This window comes from Hyaena hyaena, unplaced genomic scaffold (genome assembly GCF_003009895.1).
Source record: "Hyaena hyaena isolate Hyena2069 unplaced genomic scaffold, ASM300989v1 scaffold_569, whole genome shotgun sequence".
NCBI lineage: Eukaryota > Metazoa > Chordata > Mammalia > Carnivora > Hyaenidae > Hyaena > Hyaena hyaena.
The window spans coordinates 540,810-566,827 of record NW_024081202.1 but is presented as its reverse complement, the minus strand read 5'-3'; the positions used below and the strand labels follow the sequence as shown (position 1 = coordinate 566,827).

The 26,018-nt window shown below is 38.0% G+C and overlaps 1 protein-coding gene across 1 annotated transcript in view; it reads right to left on the bottom strand.

The window, feature by feature from the left end:
- Positions 1-26,018, bottom strand: part of SCIN (scinderin) — a 76,297-nt gene that overhangs the window by 11,635 nt on the left and 38,644 nt on the right. Inside the window, exons 5-11 of the mRNA XM_039256394.1 lie at positions 18,854-18,946; positions 15,787-15,919; positions 15,040-15,128; positions 14,009-14,224; positions 11,080-11,201; positions 5,579-5,669; positions 2,187-2,357 (exon numbers count right to left, since the gene is read on the bottom strand). Of these exons, the coding sequence (XP_039112325.1) occupies positions 2,187-2,357; positions 5,579-5,669; positions 11,080-11,201; positions 14,009-14,224; positions 15,040-15,128; positions 15,787-15,919; positions 18,854-18,946 (915 nt within the window). The remainder of the gene's footprint in view (positions 1-2,186; positions 2,358-5,578; positions 5,670-11,079; positions 11,202-14,008; positions 14,225-15,039; positions 15,129-15,786; positions 15,920-18,853; positions 18,947-26,018) is intronic.

Sequence of the window (26,018 nt, the reverse complement as noted above, 5' to 3'; positions counted from 1 at the left end):
AAGTGGAGTGAAAACACTCAAGAAGTTTGGAAGAAACCTTATGAGCGTGGTGCTTCAGAGGCCTGGTTTCAAGAAGCCAGGCAAGGGCAATTGTGGCAAAGGCTAATGGAAGTTTAAGGAAAGAGGTCAGAAAAGATGGTAAATAGGGGGCACTGGCAACTAGGTAACAGTGTAGGAGTGGCGGGAATGGATGCCTGAGGAGAGTGGCTTTACAGAGAAGAGGCTTAAACATGTGAGGGAGTGAGTGAGGGCGATGCTTTTGAGGATCTGGGCTCTTAAGGCAGAGAAAGGAAATGGTAACAGGGAAGATGGAAGTCAAGAGATAGTTTTTAAAGGAAGATAGGAGTGTTTTGAAGGCATGCTTGTATTTTGAAGTAAATGATCCAGAAGAGAAAAATACACTGATAATACACAAGAGAAAGGAGATTACTGCCAGTCACAATGATGAATGGGAAGTAAGACAAGAACATGGGACAGAGGGGATTCCAAGGAAGCCCATTGGAAGGCAAAAGGGTGGGAGGTTCTGGACAGAAGTTGGTGGTGGAAAGTGGTAGGAATTTGGCCTTAGGACAGAAGTCACATTTTGTTTGTTTATATAATATGTATTGATTTATTTATCAATAAATTTTTACAAACATTGCTTTGCATTATTAATTTATGGATAAGAGTATATCAATATCAACTTATAAAATAATGTAGTATTTATATATAAGTAACTGTTACAAAGTATTTATAAGTTGTTAAATATAAACAAATTTATTCCGTGTAAGAGGCAAGAAGGTGAATATATATGTACAGATGCAAGCATGTTGGTGAACTTGGGGAGTAGATAAGGTGACTCTTGTGCGATTAGGTCTATGTTCTCTGAGATCTCTGACTCAGTTCTCAATAGAGAGCAGGCATGTTGGGAGATCTGGAGAGCGAAGGATATGAAGGGTGTGACTGATGGTGAAGATGCATGGGTTCAGATTTGAGATTGCTGGGATATACATCTTAGAGTAAAAGGGCCAAATGACAGGAGATGGTTGCCAGAGATTAGATATCTGAAACAGATTTCTGAGGTGCTAAAGTAATTATCAATGGTAAGGTTTAGTACAGGACCACAGGAGTGTGAGATAAAAGGGGTCAAGGATAAGATTGTTGGATGAGAGAAGCCAGAGTGATGGAGAAAGTGAAACAATGGCTGAAGCCACTGACTATAAGAGGGGAAGGACTGGCCACTCCACGGTCAATGGCACAAGGAAGCTGAGGGAGGGGGTGTCTGATAAGGACAAAAGTCAAAGAGCCAAGGGTGGGCAAGGAGGGTACCCCACCCACCCCCATACCTGGGAAGAGGGCACTGGGGAAAAACACCTGCCACTTGAGAGGGGTATGGGAACCGATGTCCTCAGGGGACAGCCATAGTGCAAAAAGGGGGAGGGTGGTTTAGAGAACAGATGGTAGTGGAGGGATGCTATGACCCACCTAGCTTCAAGGGCTCAGCTGAATGGTTTGTGGGAAGGGGAAGGGTTGGCAAATGGGTCCAGGTGTGGGGAGTACAGATTGTGCAGGGCAGTTTAGGGGTGACCGGGGAGACTTGGATTTCAATGGTGACTGAGGTGTCTGGGTGATGAACTATGATAGACTGTCCTAGAGGTCAAAACACTCAGCCATTTAAACACCTGTGTCTGCTGGCCTGTCCATACCTGGAGGTCTTCTTCTCTTATGACCCACAATATGGGGTTTGATTTCTTTCACAGTTGCTGTCAGAAACAGTTTATTTGGCCAGTTGAGTTATGGTTCTGGCCCAATGTGTGCTGAAGCTTACCTTCCACAACTGCCACACCTATACAAAAGGGCTTTCCCTCTCGGATTTCCCCAGTAAGACTACCTGGCCATTGCCTGCCATCCATCTTCCTCCAGGCCTTTCAAGATAAAGCTTCCGCTTCCTCAGGCCTTTGACCATTTGATATGTTACATTGCTCTTAAAATGTATTTGTTTTGGTACAAGGCACATGAGAAGTGTGACAGGCCTGATATCTGGAGCTAACTTGGTTCTCCTGCTTTTAGAGATTTTTTATTGTGAACCAGGGATTAACTATCGAAATAAAAGGAATTCGCCAATTTTTTTGAAGCCTAGTATTTGTTGATGGCTCAGGTCCACCGGGAAGTCCATAAAAAGGGCATGTTTTATTGACTGGTATTACCTCCATGATTCTGGTGATAGATGCCAGGTTTCTCCGGACTTGAAAGAGGCGTGTAGGGGGAGCCGGTGCCTGACCTCCTTTCTTTGATGTTCCATTCTTGTAAGTAATGAGTGGTTTGTCTTTGAACAAACTCAGCAGGTGAGCAGGCTCTTTGCCTTGGGAGACTCGGATCTAGGGGCGGGGTGGATAAAAGAAATGTCATAAAGGATGCAATGAAAGAAGGCTGTATTTCCACATGTGTTATTTTCCTTTCTGAAAACAAAACAAAAAATAAATTAAAAATGAAGCACAGGAGGCATGATGATTAACAGGTTAATGCAAATCAAGCTCAATTTTCATAAGAATCTGCCTCAAGGATCTGTTACTCAGGACACAGCACCCTGAGCAGTTTCTTCTCAAGGGAAACATCACCATATTGTGCCACTCTCTGCTTCCAGAAAGTATAAGGAGGTAAGGCTGTCCATCTACATCTCCAAAAGAGAAAACACAACAAAGTGATGACGTATGCCATCATTTATAAAGGTTACTCATTTTCAACCAACACTTTGCAGATGTTTACTGATGCCTTTGTTTCTGAAATGTTTTGGACCTTGTTCAGAAGGGGAAGAGATGTGCATTTCAACTTCCAAAAATAAGACAACACCAAAGCATATTTCTTATTTCTACATCTCCATGACTATGAGATGAAAACATGTGATAATCTGGGGATGAAGAAAGATTTCAATCCAAACACCAAAAGCTGGGAAAAAAACCATAAATTGAATATATTTTGTATTTCTTATCTACAGAAATGGTAATAGATTTGCTAAATATAAGCACCTAAAAATATGAATTATAAGGACTCTTCAGGATAAGGAAATTGAAGAAAATAAACAGTAAACCATTTAACTTCACCTATTAGCTGAACACCAGACATTGGATTAGAAATGATTCTCCTGTTTCTGACATAAATTACTGATGTAAATTTTTACAGAAAGTTCAAACTTTGTGTCAGTTCTCTATTTTCTTCAATTATTTTGCACTATGTTAAAACTGAACTGTCTCAACTACCCTGGTGTGTGTGTGTGTGTGTGTGTGTGTGTGTGCGCGTGTGTGTTTTAGAAGCCAAGTAAACAGGAATGCGGATGTACATACCATAGCCTGGAGGCCTAGGGAGCACTGAAAATAACTAACTTCACAGAGATCTTTCTTTTTGTTTTGTTTTTAATTTTTTTTAAGTTAGTTACACACCTACCAAGGAGCTTGAACTCACAATCCTGAGATCAAGAGTCACGTGCTCTACTGACCTTGCCAGCCAGGTGCGCCCCACAGATACCTTTCAGTTAGCAGACATTCAACTAAGCAAGTATCTCCGCCCAACTGATGAATGGATAAAGAAGATGTGGTTTACATATACAATGGAATACTACTTGGCAATGAGAAAGGATGAAATCCTGCCATTTGCAGTAACATGGATGGAGCTGGAAGGTACTGTGCTGAGTGAAATAAGTCAGTCAGAGAAAGACAGATATCATATATTTTCACTCATACGTGGAATTTGAGAAAATCATGGGGGAAGGGTTGGGGGAAAAACATAGTTACAAGCAGAGAGGGAGGGAGGCAAACCATAAGAGACACCTAAAAACAGAGAACAATCTGAGGGAGGAGTGGGGGAATGGGGAAAACGGGTGATGGGCACTTGTTGAAATGAGCACTGGGTGTTGTATGTAAGTGAGGAACCAAAGGAATCTAACCCAAAAACCAAGAGCATGCTTTACACACTGTATCTTAGTCAATTTGACAATAAATTATATTTTTTAAAAAAGAATAAATGTTAAAAAAAAAGGAAAAAAAAACCCAAAAAAACCAAAAACAAAATAAGCAAGTAGCAACTTATACAAATGTCTTTTAAGTCACAGCTTCAAAGCTTGGGATGAGGTTAGCCAGGATTACCTAAAACTACTGCTGGCTTGGCATTTTCCATAACATTGAAAAAACCTCAGCTGCCAACTTAAAAAAAAAGAGGGCCACTGATTAAGATCCATTTTCCACTGCTAAATTACGATAAAAGAGCTAAACAGTAAGTTGAAAAATCTTCACTACTGTTAGTATACTCTGCAAAGGAATTTAAAACAGCAGTGCAAGACTGGAGTTGTTTATATATTATTGTAAACTACTGCCATCTAGTGATTAAACTAAACATTACCATTTCATTATAAATTTAAGATTCAACAGGCTAACAATGGAAATTCGTTCAATGGGTATATCAAACATTTTATTATGAAATATAGAATTTACAAAGCATAATGCATATGTTCAAGGTTTTTGCATAATTTGGTAAGGAACATTTTAAAGATAAATTAAATGACACTGATGTCAGTTCTTAGCTGGAAATATTTATTTCTTTTTAAAAAATATCTATTTATTTTTGAGAGAGAGAAAGAGAGAGGTCAGGGGAGAGGTGGAGAGAGAGAATCCCAAGCAGGCTCCCTGCTGTCAGTGCACAGCCCAGCTTGGAGCTTCATCTCACGAACCATGAGATCATGACCTGGGCTGAAGTCAAGAGTCAGATGCTTAACCAACTGAGTGAGCCATCCAGGTGTCCTTAGAAGTATATTATTCAAGAAGTGAATATAATAGTTCATGTGAAAGTAGATTTCAGTGCATTTAAAGGATTCAGTCATCTTGCTACTTTGTAAAAAAAAAAAAAAATTAAAAGTTGGGGAGTGTGGGTAGCTCAGTCAGTTAAGTGTTTGACTCTTGATTTCAGCTCAGGTCATGATCTCATGGTTTGTGAGATGGAGCCCCACATGGGCTCTGTGTTGACAGTGGAGTCTGCTTGAGATTCTCTCTCCCTCTCTCTTGCTCACTCTCAAAAATGAATAAACTTAAAAAGCTAAAAATAAAAGCAAATAAAAAGTTAACATGCACCTTTACATTTAGTTCTAATTTGCTTTAAATTTAGATCTAACTTCCATAGAAAGATGGAAAAGAAACCAGCTGGAAAACCAAATTTAACCTAGATTTTCTATACAAAAGTATATGACTTACTTCTCTATTTAATTATTACTTTTTAAGAAGTAATTACACTTTTACAAAGATTTGAAAGCTGGAAAGTTATCAGCTCTAAGTAATAACTTGGGTAGAACAGTTTCATGTCAAGTACCTGTCAATTCTTTTGGTTCCTTAGGTTTGTTAATAGTTTTTTTGTTTGTTTGTTTAATTTTGTTTGCTCCTTCTTGTCCAGAATCTGAGAGAACTACCATGACATGAGAGTAGGAACATTTAAATTCCAAAATGAAAAAAAAAAAATAGTATTTAGAAAATGTTCAAATTCCCAGCCCAACCTGAGAAGAAAGCTTTCACCAGTTATTGGGATAGCAAAACTTCAAAGTAAAGTGAAACAGCCTGACCTGCACAGCCTGTCCTCCGAGTGACCTGTCCAGCTGAACAGTCAGGAAGGCAGATGTCGTCAGCTCATCTCTTGTGGCATTTGCTCCCTGCCTAGAGGAACCAAAGCAAAGTCAATTAGCTTGTATTTGAGTTTAAGACCTTCTAATGTAGGCATTTCAGAGACTTAAGTCACCTTGAAAGCTCAAGATGAAACCAACTGTTCTGACATGATAGGTTGTAGAAGCTATCATTTCTTTTCATTTCTTTGAAGGTACAAACGAACATTGCGCCATGAATTGCCCTGTGTATTGTCTAGAACGACACATGATAATTATTTTTTATCCCCAATATATGGGAAAAGAAATCGAGGCCTGGCTCCTTACATAACTTTAGCTAAGTAATCAGGTCTGTCTGACTTCAAGTTGAAGCTGCCTATTTTGGGAATCCATCTCTGCAGTAAAAATAAGCCATTTAGTAGAACGTGAGCCTGATCCATTAGGCTGGCTATTAGAAGCATCCTATCTTTACATGAATGTTTGGTGACCGTAGTAACGAATATCTGGACCCAGAAAAATCAAGGAAATAATCATAAGAAGTAGGCAATGGAGAGGCCCCATTTTGTCTAGAATGATGAAGAATTACTAATAAAACCTTATGTGAGGTTGAACTACCAGCAACCCAGACAGGGATCAATAAATCAGTTCATCCAGTTCATTCGCCGTTTCTCTTCCTAACGTAGCTTGTGGCTAGAACTCCAATCACTGGCTTAACCTGTAAGGCAATCTTTGGGAGATCTGCTTTTTTGATGCGTTTGTGAGTGGGGGGCGGGGAAAGCCAAAGCACTGAGCATTGTTTGTTTCTCATCGATTCTCCCACCTCTGTCTGACTAGGAGTTAACAGGAAAAATACTAATTCTGAAACTGGATTTCAGAAGTTAACGAGATCTTTACTTCTGAAACTTTAGGAGTGACTTACCTACTTATCTCATACCCAGAACAGATTAGCAATAACTTTCTATCCAGGGCAACAGACACATACGTATACATATACACATAGAAACCCTGGGTGTGGGAAAACACTGGGTACAGGAAACATGCTTTGTTTATTTAATAATGTTTCACTAGACCAGCAGAATCAAGTGACATAAAAATGTTCTACAAAGGCCAGGAAGAAAGAAAAACAAGGATATGCTCATGCAAGGCACACATTTAAAAGAAAATAAAAAGTTATCCTTAATAAAGACATCATAAAAATATAGGCTACTTAACCTCCAGCCCCTCTTTCACGTGCTGTCAAAGAGTCCCATGCTCCCATCCACATAGATTCAGACTAATTTGTTTTATGGATCTATGACCTAAGGGGTCAAATACTCCACTTCAATCAAGACATAATAAACTTGCTCTTTGCCTCTAGTTTTGAAATCCTATGTTGGGAGGTGGAAGGGGGAGCAATCTACTTGGACATGCTTTCCTTTTTATAAACCATTGATGTTTGTTATTCATTAAAAATAAATGCCACATAAAAATAGAATTTACTGCTTTGAGAAATTCATCATTGCCATTGTTCAATGTTTGTTCAATTTCAATTACTTGACATCCCAGAGAAAAGATCATTGGTGAAATTATTTTTCTCCTATCCTGTTAGAATATAAGTGGTTTCAGAAATTAAAAAGTAAATTTGTATAGTCAGTAGTTGACTTAATTCTAAAATTTTTTTTAAATGTTTTATTTATTTCTAGGAGAGAGAGAGAGACAGCGTGAGCAGCGGAGGGTCAGAGAGAGAGGGAGTCACAGACTGAAACAGGCTCCAGGCTCTGAGCCGGCAGCCAGCACAGAGCCCAACGCGGGGCTCGAACCCACGAACCACGAGACCATGACCTAAGCGAAAGTCAGACGCTTAACCGACTAAGCCACCCAGGCGCCCCAGTAGTTGACTTAATTCTAGTCCTTCACCTTTTACTGTACCTCCTGGACTTAACCTACATATAGCCCTGCACTGAAATTATCACATAAATTGGGAAGTTGTTAGTTTTGAAAGCTAATCTTCAAGAGATCTGCTTATTTTCTAAATGTCTCTTCACTGCCTTTATAGAAGCTTTTGAAGTCCTACAAAACATACATTAACACACTCAAATGTTTAACATCTGTGATATTAAGTGGTAAAGACTCTCAAAAATAGGACTCTCAATACCTAATTTTTAGTCTTGATATCTCAGAAATCATAAATCGTCATCACAGAAACCATGAACACATAAAATTGGAAAGAAGAAAATTAAATGACCTCCCCTTCCTTCCCAGGCCCATCCCAAAGACAGGAGCTATGAAGAGTGTGGCATAGTCTCACATTTTCCCTTTGAATTTTGACAGTGAGGGCCCAACGTGTCCTCTTCCTAACTTTCTTATCTCAGTGACTCCAGCACTACACCCTTGTGTATGGACCAGAAATTTAGGGGTCACCTTTGATTTGCTCATCCTCACTATTTCACATAATTACTCTTTCAGATGTCAACTCCGTAACACTTTACAAACTTACTTTATGCGTCCCTTTCCTGTTGCCTTTACACTGAGTTCTGATAATCCCATTATCATCCAATTGGGATTATTGCAACACATTCCCAACGGCCTCCCTGCCACCAGTTTTCTCCCATTAGTCCATTCTTTCAGATGTCAACTAGAATAATTTCTTTAATATGAAACCAATCATGCTACTCCCCTAAGAAAACTCCTTGATTGGTCTCCAGTGCCCTGACAGTAAACTGCTTCCTCCGCAGGATGGTTACAAGGCCATTCACAATTACTCTCCTTCTAATTTCTCTGATTTTATCTTTTGCTTCCTAAGTTTGCTGCAGCCATGTCATTACCAGTAGGTTGGAGCACACTTACCCTGCATTGCTAAGAACAACTTCCCTATTTGCTTATCTGACTAGCTGCTACTTATGCTCCCACTTAGATGTCACTTCTTCTAGGAGCCCTTCATCAATAGCCTAGGAGTGGATTTGGGAGTCTGTCCAGAGCTCCCCAAAGACCACTCAGCTTGCTTTTATCTTAAAATCCTTCATACTTCAATGAAATGCTTGCTAATAATCTGCTGATTCTTTTTTTTTAAAGTTTCTTTACTTTGAGAGAGAGAGAGAGAGGGTGTGCATGAGTGCATTACCAGGGAAGGGGCAGAGAGCCAGGGGTAGAGAATTCCAGCAAAGCAGAGCCCAACATGGGGCTCGAACCCATGAATCATGAGATCAGACCTGAGCTGAATCCAAGAGTCAGATGCTTAACTGACTGAGCCACCAGGTGCCCTTCTTCTGGTTCTTTTTAAAGTATAAATTCTTGAGGCGCCTGGGTGGCTCAGTTCCAACATTGGCTCAGGTCATGATCTCACTGTTTGTGGGTTCAAGCCCCGCATCGGGCTCTGTTCTTAACAGCTGGCTCAGATCCTGGAGACTGCTTCAGATTCTGTGTCTTCCTCTCTTTCTGACCCTCCCCTCCTCATGCTCTCTCTCTCTCTCTCAGAAATAAATTTTAAAAAACATAAAAAAATTAAAAAATAAATAAAGTATAAATTCTTGAGACACATTGTATATATTTTTTTACCACTGTGTCTTTAGTATCTATCTAGTACAGTGCTTGACATATAGAAAGTGCTCAGTGAACACTTTGAAATGATTTGAGAAATAATAATTGCATTGAACATTTATAATCTGATTTAGTCTGTTTTAGTTATATTCACAGTTATTTAGGTAGGCTGCAAATTGTTAATTTTTCAAAATATTCTCTTGAATTGCTTGTTTAGTCTTTCTTGTTTAAGTGCCACAATCAATTACATTTTTTTTATATACAAAAGAGAATTAAGAGAAGACCAAGAAACAATATAGAAGAAGGTCTGACTGGGAACAACTGATTTATCCCTATAAATGCCATGCTTTGCACAAACACTGTTCAGAATTGAAACTGTAGAAAAGGAAACTGCAGAAGAACATAGCTTGTCGCAGGGGTAGCTGCTCAGCTGGAGAATTTAAGGAAGCTGTAGATCAAGGTATAAAATGCTGCTTCACTAGTTACCACAGTTGTGAATTTGGGTTAAGTTACTTAATCTGTTTGATTCCCTCCTCCCTTTTTGTCTTTTGAAAATAACCTGGTTGTGAGAAAGAAACAATATATGGAAACAACCAGCACTTTGCTACACAAACATGCTGCTCAAAAAAAAGTAAAAGAAAAGAAAAAGAAAAATCGTTGCTATGAAGATGACATCATAAACACACAGTCAAATAGCTAAATATGTTCATCTTTGATGGGATACAATGGGACCCATTGCCTAAGGCAGTGCCTGTCAATCACGAAAGTGCATATGAATCGTCTGGGGATCTTGTTAAAATGCAGTTTCTGCTTTAATGGGCCAAAGGAGAGTGCTGGAATTCTACATTTCCAACTAGTTCCCAAGCGATGCGATGCTTCTGGTCTCTGGACCACCCTTTGAGTACCAGGAACTAATAGGATAAATATAATCACCCCATCTTCTATACTTCATTAGGCTCAGTGCACTGGTCAGTGGGAGTCATAAGTGGTCACACTGTAGAGATGGGGGTGACTCTGTCATCTGGTGGGACCCTCACCATAGAGAAATGTCACCACATCAGGAGAGATCTGTCTCCAGGTACATTCAATACACCCACTGAAGGTTGCCATCAGGATGTAGGACATGCTTCACTCACCCTTCTACCTTCCACCCACACCTCTCAGTTTTAAGATCTTTTTTTTGAGAATTTTTTTCCCAGTCTTCTCAGTAAGATTTTACCTGATTTCACTTAATAAAAAGCTTGAGAATCCCACATTATTATGATTTGTTACAGAATCCCCATCCCTTTGAAACGGCTCAGCATGGCATGTGTAGTTAATTGATCTGATTGGACACTTCCCATTGAACAGGGCCTTGGCACGGACTCTAAGAAAACTTAACCTTCAATTAACTCAAATCATTATGCAAAAACATATAAAATATGGCCACAATGGCATTTTTTCCTCCTTTATTGCCATGAATTTCATGGGACCAAGAGTAAAAATGCATCAATTTTTAATGGAGTATGAATCAGAATAGTAAACTACATATATCCCTTAGAGGGTTTGCCTCACTGCAACTTTGCAGTTCCAGTCAGGATGGGGCTCATGAATTTTAACAATAAGAAGGAACACATGGTAGCCAGGGCGGGCCAGCTAGTGTTTGCTTGCATAGGAGATGAGATACTCAACTACATACCTACTAAAAGAACACTATCTCTAGATGCCAAAACGTTTTTCCTAGACTAGAAAGGACGATTTTTATACAACCTCTCCTGCTTGTGGACAGGAGCTATAAAATACAGCCAAAATCATAGTGAAAGAAAATATCACATGCATGCCATGCAAATCTCACTGGGGTAACTATACGATAATTCTACCCCATATCCCATGAAATTTAATGAAATGAAACTTTGGAGCAAAATCTGTCCTCCTTAGAACTTGAGATCTTATGAAAGAGGGACACCTACCATGTGTAGATGATCTGTCCTCTGGGATAAGTGTAGAGTATAATGTAGCAGTCTCCACCATAGAATTCACCATACGAGTTCCGGTCAATTTCAATCCTACCATTATTTTCTACACGCCAAATCTGAAAGGAATGGAATGTGCATACCAAAATTAAAATGTTCTTGATCTTATAGTACTTAGAAGTTAAAAATGTTTTCGGTTTAGATCTATCATTAAATAACTTTTTTCTGTAAGTGTTTATTCATTTTTGAGAGAGAGAACATGAGCAGGGGAGGGCAGAGAGACAGAGGAACAGAAGATCCAAACTGGGCACTGTGCTAACAGGAGTGAGCCCCATGTAGGGCTCAAACTCAGGAACCGTGAGATCATGACCTGAGCCAAAAGTGGACTCTCAACTGCCTGAGCCACCCAGATGCCCCAATAGCTTTTTAAAAAATGATTTTCTTCTTTGAAAAAGAAAGAGAGAGAAAGAGTGCACATACAAGCTGGGGAGAGTGGCAGAGGGGGACAGAGAACCCTAAGCAGGCTCCATGCTTAGCACAGAGCCCTGTGTAGGGTCTGATCTTATGACTACAACCTAAGCTGTAATCTAGACTCAGGCTCTTAACTTACTGAGCCACCCAGGTGCCCCTTTTGACTTTTTTACTTTAGAGCACGTGAAACAATTCATAAGTTACCTCTCTAGCTTACAAATTAAGCAATGAGACAAAATTTTATCAATCTGACAATTTGTTCATTGACTTTTTAAGCGCTTATATAGATTTTTTGCATCGTCCATAGTACTTAGCTCAGGTCTGAGCCTATTGATTAATACATACCTATTATTTGATTGATTAGTGAAAACAGCACTAGACTCCAGTGGAATAATGAACTAAAATATTCAGCTCAGAAGAATATCTCTTAGTTTGCAGAACATTTTTCATCCATCGGAAGATACCTTGTTTGTTTGTTGTTTAAAAAAGATTTTTTTCCCTGCACTTTAAGGCATGAGACTATTATTTTCTCAGGCAAAAATGGCAAACTGGGACCAAATAAGCAAGACGCCGATGGCATGACTATTTTCCAAAGGTGCCAAGTAGGCAAAAGACTGGAAAGACAAAAGTAGTCAGAACCAGTGTGTTTTCTAGTTTCTCATCCTCATCACAGATTAAAGACACTGCAAGCTGGAGAGAGCAGAGTTACAGATGAACCAGGAAAGTAACAGAAGAGCCCGCCAGACACTGTGTGCACGCACTCCCTCCCAGGGAGAGGCAGGTACACCCCTTGCTTCAGAATTTGGAGAGATGAGCTGGTGGAAGAGCCTGCCCGTGCCATCCTGGTGAGCAGAGGGGCAGAGGAGAAACTCCAGTGCTGCCGGGCTCAACCCAAAAGCCTAGAGAGAGCCCCAGATTTCAGCAGTCCTGGGGGGACACAGGACGACATCTCCGAGCTGCTGTGACCTGTGACAAATGGAGGTTGCAGCGGCGGAGACACAGGTGGTGCTGGGGAGCCAAATGTGCCACCAGGCCCACTGGGCAGGAGACAAACCCAGACCAGAAGCAGAGGCCCCTCTGTCATTGCTCCCTTTGAGGTTCCCACAACCCTAGACACCTTGGATTCTCACTTCATGTCTTTGAAAAGAGGAAAAACTACTTCATAAATCCCTTTACCCTATACTTTGCTCCAAACATAGGTGGCAAGTCTTGAGAATGCGAAGACAAAATACTCAATTCCTACCCTCAAGGCACTGATAAGAGGTCTAGGAGGAGAACATTCTAAGTAAATGAACAATCCTGCTTTGTAAGTTTGTAAGTTAATGAACAATACAGGGGCTCTGTGAAAAATATTCCATTTGGTTTGAGCACAAAGGCTTTCCAATGGGGAGGGAGGAAATGCTTCTCAAAAAGGTGCAGCTTGTGACTTCACTGAATTACAAATGAGAAGTGGGAATGAGAGCCCGAGGGAGGAGGGGAAGAGTCCTCAGGAAGTGGAAGGGTGAGGCAGGAAGGAGGGCAAGGATCTAGTCACAGAAGGCCTTGCAGGCCCAGCTGAAGATGGAGGTTCCCAGGAAGACTATGCAGAGCCACTAAAATATATATTTTTTTAATTATTTTTAACTTTTTTAACATTTATTTCTTTTTGAGAGACAGAGCACAAGCCAGGGGTAGAGGTAGGGTAAGAGAGAAAAAGAAGAGAGAGGAAGAGAGAGACAGAATCTGAAGCAGGCTCCAGGCTCTGAGCTGTCAGCACAGAGCCTGACGTGGGGCTCCATCACATGAACTGCGAGATCATGACCTGAGCCAAAGTCAGACCCTTAACCAACTGAGCCACCCAGGTGCCCCACCATTAGAATATTTTATAATCAGATGTGACATTACCCAGTTCTCATTAAGTGAAGTGACTCAAGAGTAGAGTGTGGTGAGAGATGAGTTAGGGAGAATTATTAGGAGGTTAGTAGCATGTTTTTGTCAAAAAAAAGGAGTAACATCAACCAATTGAAAGCTCTCAAAATATCAGTGATTTTAGCACATGTCCAATTTGCTTTGGGAATGTCTGTAAGCTACAAGGAAAGGACTAACTAATGATATTTGGTACATTCAGAGCTCACACTCTCACTGGACAATCCCAGTTCCAAGAGCTGGAGACATTCTGGACCAGGAAACAAGATGGCTGGGTTCCATGTGTCTAAGATGATAAGTAGATGATCTTGTGCAGATCACCTAACTTCTTGGAATCTCAGCATATACTTTGTAAAATAGGACTGAAGGTTAGAGAGCATCTCTTCCAGCTTTAAATTCCCTGATTTGATATATAGTCATGGGTCACCTTTATTAATAAATAAAATTCATAGTTTACAAAGTTTGTAGTTTCCTAAAGTTACATCTCCAAGTACACTGGCATAAATGGGCTTGATGAAAACAAAAACCACAAAGAGAAATAGCCAAATACCTCCACTTCGCCAGAACCATCATCCACCATATTGTGCTGGGCTGCCATCTGTGGAGAACTATGTAGTTTTGAGGCATCAAATGGAATTTGTTTTATACGAGCCACTTTCTCAGTGACGTATACTTTCCCGAAGCCATCACTCTGATCTTTATCCCTCCAGTCCTTAAAGAACTGTTTGAAGATTGGTGTTTCCCCTCCTTCTGGAAGAACTTGAATCTAAAATTTAAAAAAGATAATAATTATGCAAAGGGAAATAAGCGACTGGAAAAAAAACATTCAACCAGGAGTGGAGAAAAAAACTAAGGAAATGAAAATGACTATCTTGGTTTCTGTGATGACAGATGGAAACTTAGAAGCTGGGATCCTAAGGGAATGTAAAATGGAAGGTGACCAAATTTGAAGGTAAAACAATCCAATGCCTTTTGTCACAACTAAAGTGATTGCCATTGAATTCGGATGTTTGAAATATGAACAAAATTCTTTCAAATGTAACCATCAAGTCAAATACGTTTGACTGGTTTTTGCATTAGGTTTATAAGAGGTCTGTAATCTGGAAGAAATAATCTCATTATGTTACTTGTGCTAGTACGTAAAAACGAAAGAAAGAGTGAGTCTGAAAGACTCAGAAAAGAAAAGTAACTAGAATGTGTCTAGGCTAATTTCAGTGAAGCCAAATATTGTCTGGGTGTTAGTCTATGTCTGCACAGCTTGCTCTAAGGACCAACTGAAAAGTGCTCTCAGTTAACTCAACTGTGGCTGATTATCTTGACTGAAATGCTGTGGAGGAAGCAGACAGGGTCTTATTTGCATCATACAGTCCCACGGAAGGTCTGATCTCGTTTCTGCAAAATTCCATCCTCTACAAAGCTATGGGTCTAGGAACATAGGATGCCATGTAGCACACACATAAGTGATGAATGACTCCCATGCATATATTATTTTGAACGAAATTCTCGCATGACTTTTGTGGCAATATGATAAACTCCCATGTTCTTAATTTTTTCTTCTAGCCAGTTCATTTCCACACATACTTGGGTATTGGTGGAATAATTCATTTGCTTTAGGAATTCTTCAGCTGTCTTCATTGCAGCCTTTCTCTCCTGTGGATTAGCATCTTTACCTAAAATGGAAGATAAATTAAAAAGACAGAATCTTAGGGCACCTGGGTTGCTCAGTCAATTAAGCCTCTAACTCTTGATTTTGGCTCAGGTCATGATCTGGCAGTTTGTGGGTTCAAGCCCCGCATTGGGCTCTGCACTGTCAGTTCTTGGGATTCTCTCTCTCTCCCTCTCTCTCTACCGCCCCCTACCCTACTCTCACTATCTCACTGTCTCACTCCCTCAAAATAAATTAAAAAACTTAAAAAATATAAAATATAACATTCAAAAAAAAAAGAATCTCAGAAAGAGAAGATATATGATTAAGAAATACTTGCACACCAAGCACTGAACATAATTATAATTTAAATAGAACACAGAGAATGGTAAAAATTTCCTAGTGTGTTAAATATATTTAGTAACATCATATTGATCACTATATATATAGAAAGACTCTTTTCAAATTTCCCTAATGCTTTCTTTAACCCCATCATTCCTGGCAAATGATATCAGTCAGAAGAAGATATGGTGTTGATGTCTGCATTTTATATGAGGTGTTTACAGGCCAAGTCTCAAAAAGACAGGCTTTTTTTTTACAATCAGAAAAGATGTTTCATTTACCTTTCTACAGAAATGGCTGTATATCTGGAACACAGCCACAGTATGAATGGCATTTTTTACCTTTCCATACGAAAATTTGTTTTGCAGCACCGTGGTCCAAAATAAAGCATTCTTCAGAAAGCAGCATTGCCATGGAGAAGGGGTTTTCTTCTGCCACCATGGTCACTCTCATGGATCCAGTGGCATCTGAAACCTAATATAAAAACCATGAGCTTGTTTGCAGATAATAAAAATGTTTTAAAATTTCATTATGGTGATGGTCTGTAAATGTAATAAAAACCATTGAACTGTATATCTTAAATGGGCAGGGAATGTAAATTATATCTCAACAAAGTTGTTTAAAACAAACAAAGCCATGAGTGCTAATACCCTAATAGGCTTTTTAAAAGATTTTGGACAATTAACAAAACTAAAAGACAACCTACTGAATGGGAGAAGATATTTTTGAATCACATATCTGATAAAGGATTAGTATTTAAAATATATAAACAATTCATATAACTCAACACCAAAAAATCCCAAATAATCCAATTAAAAATGGGCAGAAGACATGAATAGACATTTCTCCAAAGAAGATATCCGGACTGCCAAAAGACAAATGAAAAGATGCTCAACGTCACTCATCATCATAGAAATTAATAATGGGTCACCTGGATGACTCTGTCAGTTGAGCATCTGACTCTTGATTTCAGCTCAGGTCTTGATCTCACAGTTGTGTGAGATCATGAGATCAAGCCCTACATAAAGCTCTATACTCATAGCGCAAAACTATACTCATAGTGCTTCAGATTCTCTCTCTCCTCATTCTCTGTCCCTCTTCCAAATGCACACTTACTCTCTCTCTTTCTCAGTCTCCCTCTCCCAAAAATAAATAAACTTAAAATAAATAAATAAATAAAAATTTAAAAAAATTTGAAAAGTTTTTTAGGGTAGAGATGCCTGAGTGGCTCATTTGGTTAGGCATTTGACTTCAGCTCAGGTCATGGCCTCATGGTTTGTGAGTTTGAGCACTGCATAGGGCTCTGTGCTGATAGCTCGAACCCTGGAGCCTATTTTGGTTTCTGTGTCTCCTTCTCTCTCTGTTCCTCCCCTGCTAGTGCTCTCTCTGTCTCTCAAAAATAAATAAACATTAAAAAAAAATTTGGAAGTATTTTGGGCTAAAAGCACCGCTGATAAAAAGCCAAGTTTTGATACTGGACCTAATACATCAGAAAGTCATAGTGTTAATAATAATAGCTAAGGTTTGTTGAGATTTCTATAAATTGTAAACACCAGGCAATGACGTTTACATGATTAGTTTCTAAATTGTATAGTGATCTTTTCAACTAGGTAATAATCTTAAACTCACTGCACACATGCAAAAGCTAAAGCTTAAACATTCATTCATTCAACATTTACTGAGTACCTACCATATGCCAAACATTGTGCTATGGAGGAACTGGCATATTTTAGTCTATGCTTATAGATTTTTTCAAATTAGGTCCTGTAATTTAAGTATATTTTATGTAAATTGTCAAAATAAATTTCCTCTGTCACAAATACTTATTAACTTAGACTCTTGAAGTTTAGAAATAACCACAAAACATTTTTTTAAGTTGGAGGTGGTCTTCAAAACGGAAAGTGATATTAATGCCTAGGTTAGAATTCACTGTTTTTCAAAGGGCAGCTAGTAAACTGCAAGATAATCATCTGGGCATTGGATAAATATTCCATGGACCTTCCTAGATCAGTGGTAGGGTTTTGCAGCATTGTGGTGGGGCTTGAATTCTGTTTTTTTAGAAACTGCCTAGGTGATTCTGCTTCCCAGCGTTGTTCTACAATTCCAAATTAAAGCATTTTCAGACTTTGCAATTTATATGAATGCAATACACTATATATCCACTAGAGGGAGCAATGTTACATTTTTCACATTTAAAAATACTTAGTTTATTATAATGCTGTCCAAGAGAGAGAACGTTATTTGATGATGTGGCATAAAATATATTTGTTAAGCTGTTGAAAACGGGTTTTAGAAAAAGTAATAAAAAAATCTGCCACAAAGTCCAAAACAACAATTTTTGTATGTCTTATATTAATATTTAGCAGAAGTGGTAACCACATTTTCCTTTGCCTTCTAGGAAGAAAAGAATCCACTTCCCCTTTATAAAATGCAAGTTATAATACACAAGTTAGTAACTTGATCTTCATTCAAAATCAGTTTCTGAGCTAGAAGTTCCCTTAAAGAAGAGCAAATGTAACTCCTTCCTGTGATGCCTGATGACTACTTGGCTCTGCAGGGAGATTAACCATCTGCTCCCAATCATGTACTTGGAAAGTTACAAGGGGAAGAAACTCTTGAAGGATCCCATCTGAGCAATCTCCTCAACTTGTGCATTTGTAGCTTCTGTTGCCTTCACCAACAATAAAATCATAAAATTGTGAAGTTGGAAGGAACATGAAGAAACTTCTAATGTAATGTCTCTCTCTGTTTTTCAGCTAAGAAAACTGAGGCCTACAATGGTCCCTTTGCCCAGGGTTATCACCACAGAGGTGACATGGAACTCGGTCCCAAATGCCCAGGACAGTGCTGTTTTTACCCTGTTTCCTCCCAGCTGTTTGGTTTGATAGCTTTTCCCTCCTGTAACAAAGAAAGGTTTCATTATGGCTAAACAGGATTTTTAAAATAACGTGAAGATTCTATAGTTTATCAAGACTTTATATGAAAAAGCTTACCACACTCGGCTCTACTCCTGAAACCAATACTACATTGTATGTTAACCAACTTGAATTTTAATAAATTTAAAAAAAGAAAAAGCTTTACCAACTATTTTTATTCCATGAAGGAAACATTTTATTAAATATCATATATCAAAACATACTGTTGCAAACTAGCACAGCAAAAATATATAATTTTATTTAAGTTGTAGCAATTATTTCACTTATTTGGTGTTTTTTAATAAAAATAACAAAAAGCGATAAAAAGAGGAAATTTAATAGACATACTAGAGCAAACAATGGATTCCACCTATACATTTCTCTTTGAGGGCAATGAGAATAATCAGCTATTGCAGGGAGTCCCTTCCACAACAGGCCTCCTGGCTGCCTCCAGTCTAGTAAAAACAACAGAATTCTCTAACAGTAAACTCACCATGTAGAGTTTGGCCATTTTCCTGTTGGTTATGTCTGCTATGGTGTCATCATCATCATCTCCATCCCTAAGCTCTGGCTTTGTCCCTAAAACCTGGGAAAAAAGTGAACAGATAAAAGATAAAGATCTCTCATTGAAGGATGCAGAGTTAAAAAAAAAAAAAGTAAATCTATCTTACATTTCTAAAGACATAAATTATAAAATATTTGTAATTAAAATGACCAGGCTCAAACATTTCTCAACAATCATACTGCATTGGCCTTTTCCCATGGACCACACCAATTGCATTAAGTAAACAAACACTGAGTTTGTTCATGATGGGAATTTCCAAGAAAATAAAAGCCTACACTTGAAAGTAAACATGTTCATCTTATTGAAGATGACCAGGAATCAATTAAAATATGAGTTCTAAATTCACTTCCATAACAATTTCTTCTTGTGACCTTTGCTTCAAGAATCAATCTATAGGTTTAATTACAAAGACTTGGATCAAATTACTATTTGAGGGTGGAGTACCATTATCATCACTGACATATTATAGCCTAGAAAAAGGACAAGTTCTTGACCACACAATACTATATTTCCTGCTGTATATTTGGCACTTATAACGGTGTTGGGAGCATAAGAGATGCTTGATAAGTAGTTGTCAAATGAATAAATGAACGCATCCATTTATTCTTTGCATATATAGTATAGTCCAAAAATTCAAGTACATAAAGTATTTAGTAGAAAAGTATATTTGAATCTGCTTTGATTTTCTACACACTTAAAATCAGAAAAAAAATAAGTGTATAAAGCAACTTACTTAATTAAATTAATCAACATAAATGTCAAAGATTGTTAAAGACAGGATAAAAATATAAACTTACTCTAAGCAATGTGACTTTTATAACAACATAAACATAAATTCAAGTTTAGAACATACAAAGAAGGTATTCCCTTAGATTCAGTAACATTTTGTATACAATGAAATTCCTTGCCTACTGTGTTTTATATCCATTAAAAATACATTGCTTGAAAATACATACTGCCAAAAACCAGGCAACAATAAAAATGTACATAAATTCTAATCCTTGTTCGAGCATGGGTACTGCCTGGAGTTTAGAAACTCATTAAAGAACTTATTTTCTCTGGGGACATGCTCATCCTTTTGTTGACACAATTAATAAAACACTTTATTGTACCTACTAAATGATTACAATATAGTTTTCCTTTTTTGCTAACAGTAGGATCAAGACAAAAATTACAACACTTGCAATCAAAGGCACATTTTAAAAACAGTTTTATTGTGCTAGAAGTTTGTATATTTTATAAGAGCAAGAAAGGGCTCTTCAAATACCCTTTTATAACTTTACTCCAACGAAGAGAGTAGTTTGGAACCAACGGTTTGGGTTGAGGACATACCTAATACTTGGAAGTTTCCCCGTGGGTCATGTGAGTCTGAGATTTAGTGCACGTTCTTAGTTTTTAGGCAACAATCCCCATATGAGGCAAGGATCTTAATTAGCTTCTCAAAGGACTATAGCACCATTGGGAATTGAACTCACAGGATTTAACAGAAACAGACCTAATTCTATGGATAGGGGGTGCTGTCCATTGTCAGGTACCCTCAAGAATCATTTTAAAATTCAGTTCAACAACTAGGCATTTACCAAATACCTCACTGGGATATACAAATGAGTTTCTAACCACTTAGATCTTAAGTACTTTACATCTTGCCTAGAAAGAGGAAAATAAACACGTTCACATTATCAACCATGCCATATGTTTTTATCTTTGAAATAAACAATAAATACAGCTTTTCTTTTTTTCTACAGCTAGGATAATATCTAAATTTGAAACGCTCACTTTACGTTTCTCAAGTGATTAGCAATTTAACTCATGAAATCCTTTGTGTGTGAAATAACATATATTTTGACAATTTAAAGAGGAAGGGACACGGAGAAGACTTATCTGAAGATGTTTCTTAAAAATTTCACCTATTGTTCTAGCCAAGATCAGTCACTCAAGCTTTGAGTTTCGCCATCCCTCCACTTCCTTCAATTATTTTCCATAAATTTCCACTTAAGAGTATATTCATCCTTTAACATGCCCCAAACTGAACTCAGCTTTTCACAATACCGACAGTTCTCAATTCCCAATTTGTATCAGTGAATCTCTGTTCTATTTACCTGGACTTAAAATCATGTGGCCCATTTTGAATACCTCCTGTCCTCCATGTTGAATCTCCTACCAACTTAGTCATTAAATTCTACTTGTTAATAATAATGTTTGGAGTCATTTATTCCTGTCTCTTCCTTAATTTCCACTTTACTGCAAATCTCTCAAAACCTGAGGGACATGTTACACCTACACCTGTTGTCAGTTCCCTCCTGCTGTCAGGTTCACCTCATCTTTTCATTCAGAAATTATCCTGCACACTGACTGGATAAAGTTACTTCACTTTACTCCCAAGTTTCAAGAACATGACTCAAGATAAAGGTTTATATCTTATAGTTGCATCAGTGATTCTTAAAGTTCCAATATGCTAATACAACATTAGTAACTCGGTAACCTGATAAAATATACATTCTCAACTGCCAGCCATTAAGTCATTATGTCTAGGGTGAGGCCCAGGAATCTGCACTCCAGATGCTGCTGAATTGGCTGCTTACTGACAGAGCCAAAACTTCTATCTGGATTCCAAAGCCCCTTGAGAGACTGGATGCTACCTACACTGCGTTATTTCTTAATATTCTCTACCAACTCCCCTCCCCATGATGGTGTTTTCAGTGTCCCCTGTGGGAGCCACACACTTTTCTCCCCCAGGGCTTTACCTAATGCTGTACATAACTTCTACCTAGGCTAACTGCAAGTGGTAGAAGCAAAACTGAGCAATTATTCTTTGGCTGGTTCAGCTCATCATAATTAGCACAGTAATAGTTACTGCTTATTGAACGTCTACTATGAGTCCCACACTGTATCAGGAGCTTTGGACACATATTGTTTCATCTTTATAGGAGATTCTTTGAACCAGACACCATTATCCTCATTTTACAGAAAAATGTCACTGATGCTCCAAGTCATGAAGTGACTGTTTCACAGAACTGTTCAGTGTTTGAGATTTAAATTCTGTCAAAGTCCCTTTAATACCCTAATTTCAGTACTTTTTATAATAATTAGTTGCCTACTTCCCTAAATCAAGGGAAAATAGGAAAGTCTGTGAAATGGACAAAAGGATTCTTTCCAAGGATGGTGTCCAGGGGCTCCTTCTGGTGATCTGATACCGTAATGTTATTTTCTTTCCTTTTCTTTGAGTAATCTTCAAGCCCAGAAGAAGACTGATACCAGCAAATGATTTTGTCCACAGACATGCACAGGAATTTTGTCTGGTGGAGATGAAAATAATTTCTGCCCTGTGAAAGAGGCCAGCTTTGCATTTGTCAGCAAATTCATCTCAATGCTGATCACCAGACCAATGATTTAACCCAATATTTCTATTCTAGTGGTTTATTATAAAGAAATAATTGAAATACATACAAAGAATCAACCTAATAAATATTCATAATAGCATTTCACAGTATTAAAAAAAACACAAACCACCTAAATGCCCAACATGAAAGGGATTAAAAATATTAGGCTGTTATCTATGGAATGGAAAACTATAGAGACATTAAAATATTATACAAATTTTTTGATGGTCGGGAAAATGTTCATAATGTTTCAAGTAAAAATTTATATTGCAAAGCATTATCTGTACTAGGAACTCTTTCTTATGCAGGGAGACACAGATGAAAAGAAAGATTATGAAGAATTTGGTTATGTTTTACTCAAAGGTGGGACTTGGGGATATATTCCTTCTCTATTATGACTATATTTTATAAAATTTCAATAATAAACAGGTATTTTTCTTTAATAAATAAAACTGTAAAGGCTTTTATTGAACAAAAAATATTGACTTCTTTTTTTATATTTATTTTCTCTCCCTGTGGAATAGTCGGCATTCCTTCAAATGGAGTAATTATAACTTCCTTTTAACTTATAATCTACCTTAAGCTTCCACCTCAGGCTTCCTCAATCAATTCATCAAAGATAGTAACTATTCCTGCTGGATTCCTAAATGCTCTAGGTATTTTGATCAATCCACAGTGGCACAGGGGCCTTAATTTTTCAACTCGGAATTAAGTGGTTTCAAAGGTCACAAGTACCATTTTTTTGCTATAGGGTGTGATATGAATAGAAACATGGGAACATCACTGTCTTCTCTGTTAGTCAGTATCATAATAGAAACGTCTAACAATTTAAGATACATTAGAGAGATTAGAAATTTGTGTAAATACAATTTTGTTCTATGCCTAAATAGATCTGTTCTGCTCTTCACTCCTTACCTTCAACAGTTCAATCCAAAGTAAATCAGAAGATATTTATCTTAAATCATGACAGCACATACACCATCTTGCTCTATTTATTTATTCATTCATTTACTTATTTATTTACTCTATTTCCATCTTGCTTAAATTCACAATCTCCTAGCTTCATATTTTCTGGGTTCTCACGATGTGGGTCAAGACCATCCATAGGGTCTTGTGTTTTTTCTCTATGACCCATTGTGACTTTTTCCTTTAAATATAAACAGGCCTACATGTAAATTTGTTTTAGAAAAGAAGGACCAGGAAGTTAAGAAAAATGTTGCTCTATCTTCATAATCCTTACTTAATTTTCACGTTTACATCTGCCTTTGTTTATTTTGAATCCTTTAGCCAGCCCCACCAAATAGGGATATGAAATTCCAACCTTTACAATCTTGCTCTCTTAGGATGCGGTTTCTCTCTTTTCTACAGAGAAGTCAGGATGTATGGATAATGTGCAGTACGTATTTGGAGTGAATAGTAGGAAAAGAGGGGGATAATGTGTGGCCTGGAGGAAGGACAGTACCTAACTCAAGACTCCAAATCATTTTGGATGAAAATGTTTCATGTTAGTGTCAAGTCCTAAAAGCACTTAACAGAGAGGGTCTTCTATGTTTCTCAACTCTGATTTCAGCTTGACAGATTAGGAAACTGAGGATAGAGAAGTTAGGAGTTTGGCCTTTGGTCCAAGTCTTATAAATTGTAAAGCAAAGGATGTAAACCCCAGGCTTCACAATTCCTCCCATGGTGCTCACCATAGCAAAGGAGACATCATGGTCGCTTTAATCACGTTAGTACAAATGGCTATTTCTACTCTCAGTAAAAATGAAGGAACCTCTCAGGTCCTAAGGGGTAAACTTTTAATTATCCAGAAATTCCTGTCTTATTTTCCTTCCCCAAATGGAAAAAAAATTAATTGATTGCTAACACATGGTAAATAGAAATAAATTATAAGGACGAAATATAGCCTGGTTAGTATGGTATATTTACTTGCTTCAAGGCATTTTATGGCTTAAGTCAGATAAATATTTGATAGCAGGAAAGACAGAGATATAAAATTACAGGCAATTCTGAGAAATGATGTGACTCCACTTAGCTGGCTCCACCTAATCTGATATGAGGTTCCAACATTTGCTGTTCCCAGTGATGTGCTTCTCTGCCTCTGAAATACCTTTATCCCTTTATGGAGAAATCAAATAAAAAGGGTAATTGAATATATCAAATAGTGGGTAAAGTTATCTTAGCTGAGAGAAAGCATGTGAAGTGCATGTTTGCATAAAAGGATAAAGTGAATTGCAAGTCTGCAAGAGATGTTTGGTTATTTAATAATCTGGGCCAGGACTGCCCAGTGGAATTTTCTGTAATTTAAATATTCCACATCTATGCTGTCCAATATGGTAGTCATTAGCTACATGCAGCTACTGAGCATCTGAGATGTTGTCAGCATAACCAGGTAACTGGATTTTTTATTTCATTTCAATTAATTTAAATCAGAACTATAATAGCCAGATGTGTCTGCCAATGCTGCATTTGACAATGTAGTTCTGGAGAACTCAGGGAAAGCTTTGGCTTTGGGGAACTCACCATGATGCAGGTCTGATTCTCAGTGATGCGGTAACATCACCAGATTAGATATTAGATTTAGAAGGTCCAATTCACAAGAAAGTTAACTCATAAGTTATAATGTGAAAAGCACATTCACAAGTTCTCATACTATGGGAACATACTTATAAGACACTATACCATGGAAAGTTAACTCACAAATTATTAAAATACATAAGCCAGAGTGCCAACTGATTAAATTAGAACAGTTGTTTCAACTGGCTACATTCTAGAACCATCTGGAGAGTCGTGATAAAGAGTACTAAAGTCTGAAACTGAGCCTAAGATTCTGATTGAAGCCTGGCATTGTTGTGTATTTTCAAAGCCTTCTGGGCCTGTTTAGTGTTTAGTGGCATTAGCTCTGTTAACATGGTTCATCCATCTCAATCATCAGGACAGGTCTGCCAAGCATTCCTGATATTCCAATAGCTTCCTAGGGAACCCCTTTCCTGGACAAATTGTCATGGCCTGGCAGTCATGAAGCTGCCTGGAACAAATCTCAAGTAAAAATTTTTAGTTCATCTGCCCTTTCTGGGAATCATTAAATGATTTTTGTTTTGTTTTGTTTTGTTTTTGGTAAGACCTCAAACCCATTTGGACATTTCTACCTGATTAGTGCTTGAATAGACAGTTTCACTGTTTGCCTCTGGCATTCCAAATTTGTATGTTTCACAATGAGCACATTCCTCCTTGTCTTTTTGACAATCCCTTCACTTGGCAGGATCCGGCACTCTGAGCTCGGAGAACCCACTGAGTGACTGTGATTTTCTTTCCACACTTCCAATGGTCTGATAATTAATACCACTCATAATCATCATGATGATTAAGTGAAATAATGTATGTGAAGTGACTGTCGCTATACCTGGCACATAGTGAGAATTCCACAAAACTTAGATCTTGCATCCTTTATCCACCTTTATATACATTGAATCAAACAAGCCTTTGTCAACGGATCATTCTCTTTCTTTGATACAACCCTGCTAATCACCACTCTGACTCTTTGCATGATGATTTTACCACTGAACTTCTAGACACCTCCCTGCGACTTACATTTATTCACTTATTACTTGTTTATGTCTTGATCTAATGACGTCATTAAGTAGTCTATGTCTTGACAGCATACCCGTGTCAAAGTCTTACATTTTAGACTTAAAATTACAACCAGTAGATCTAAA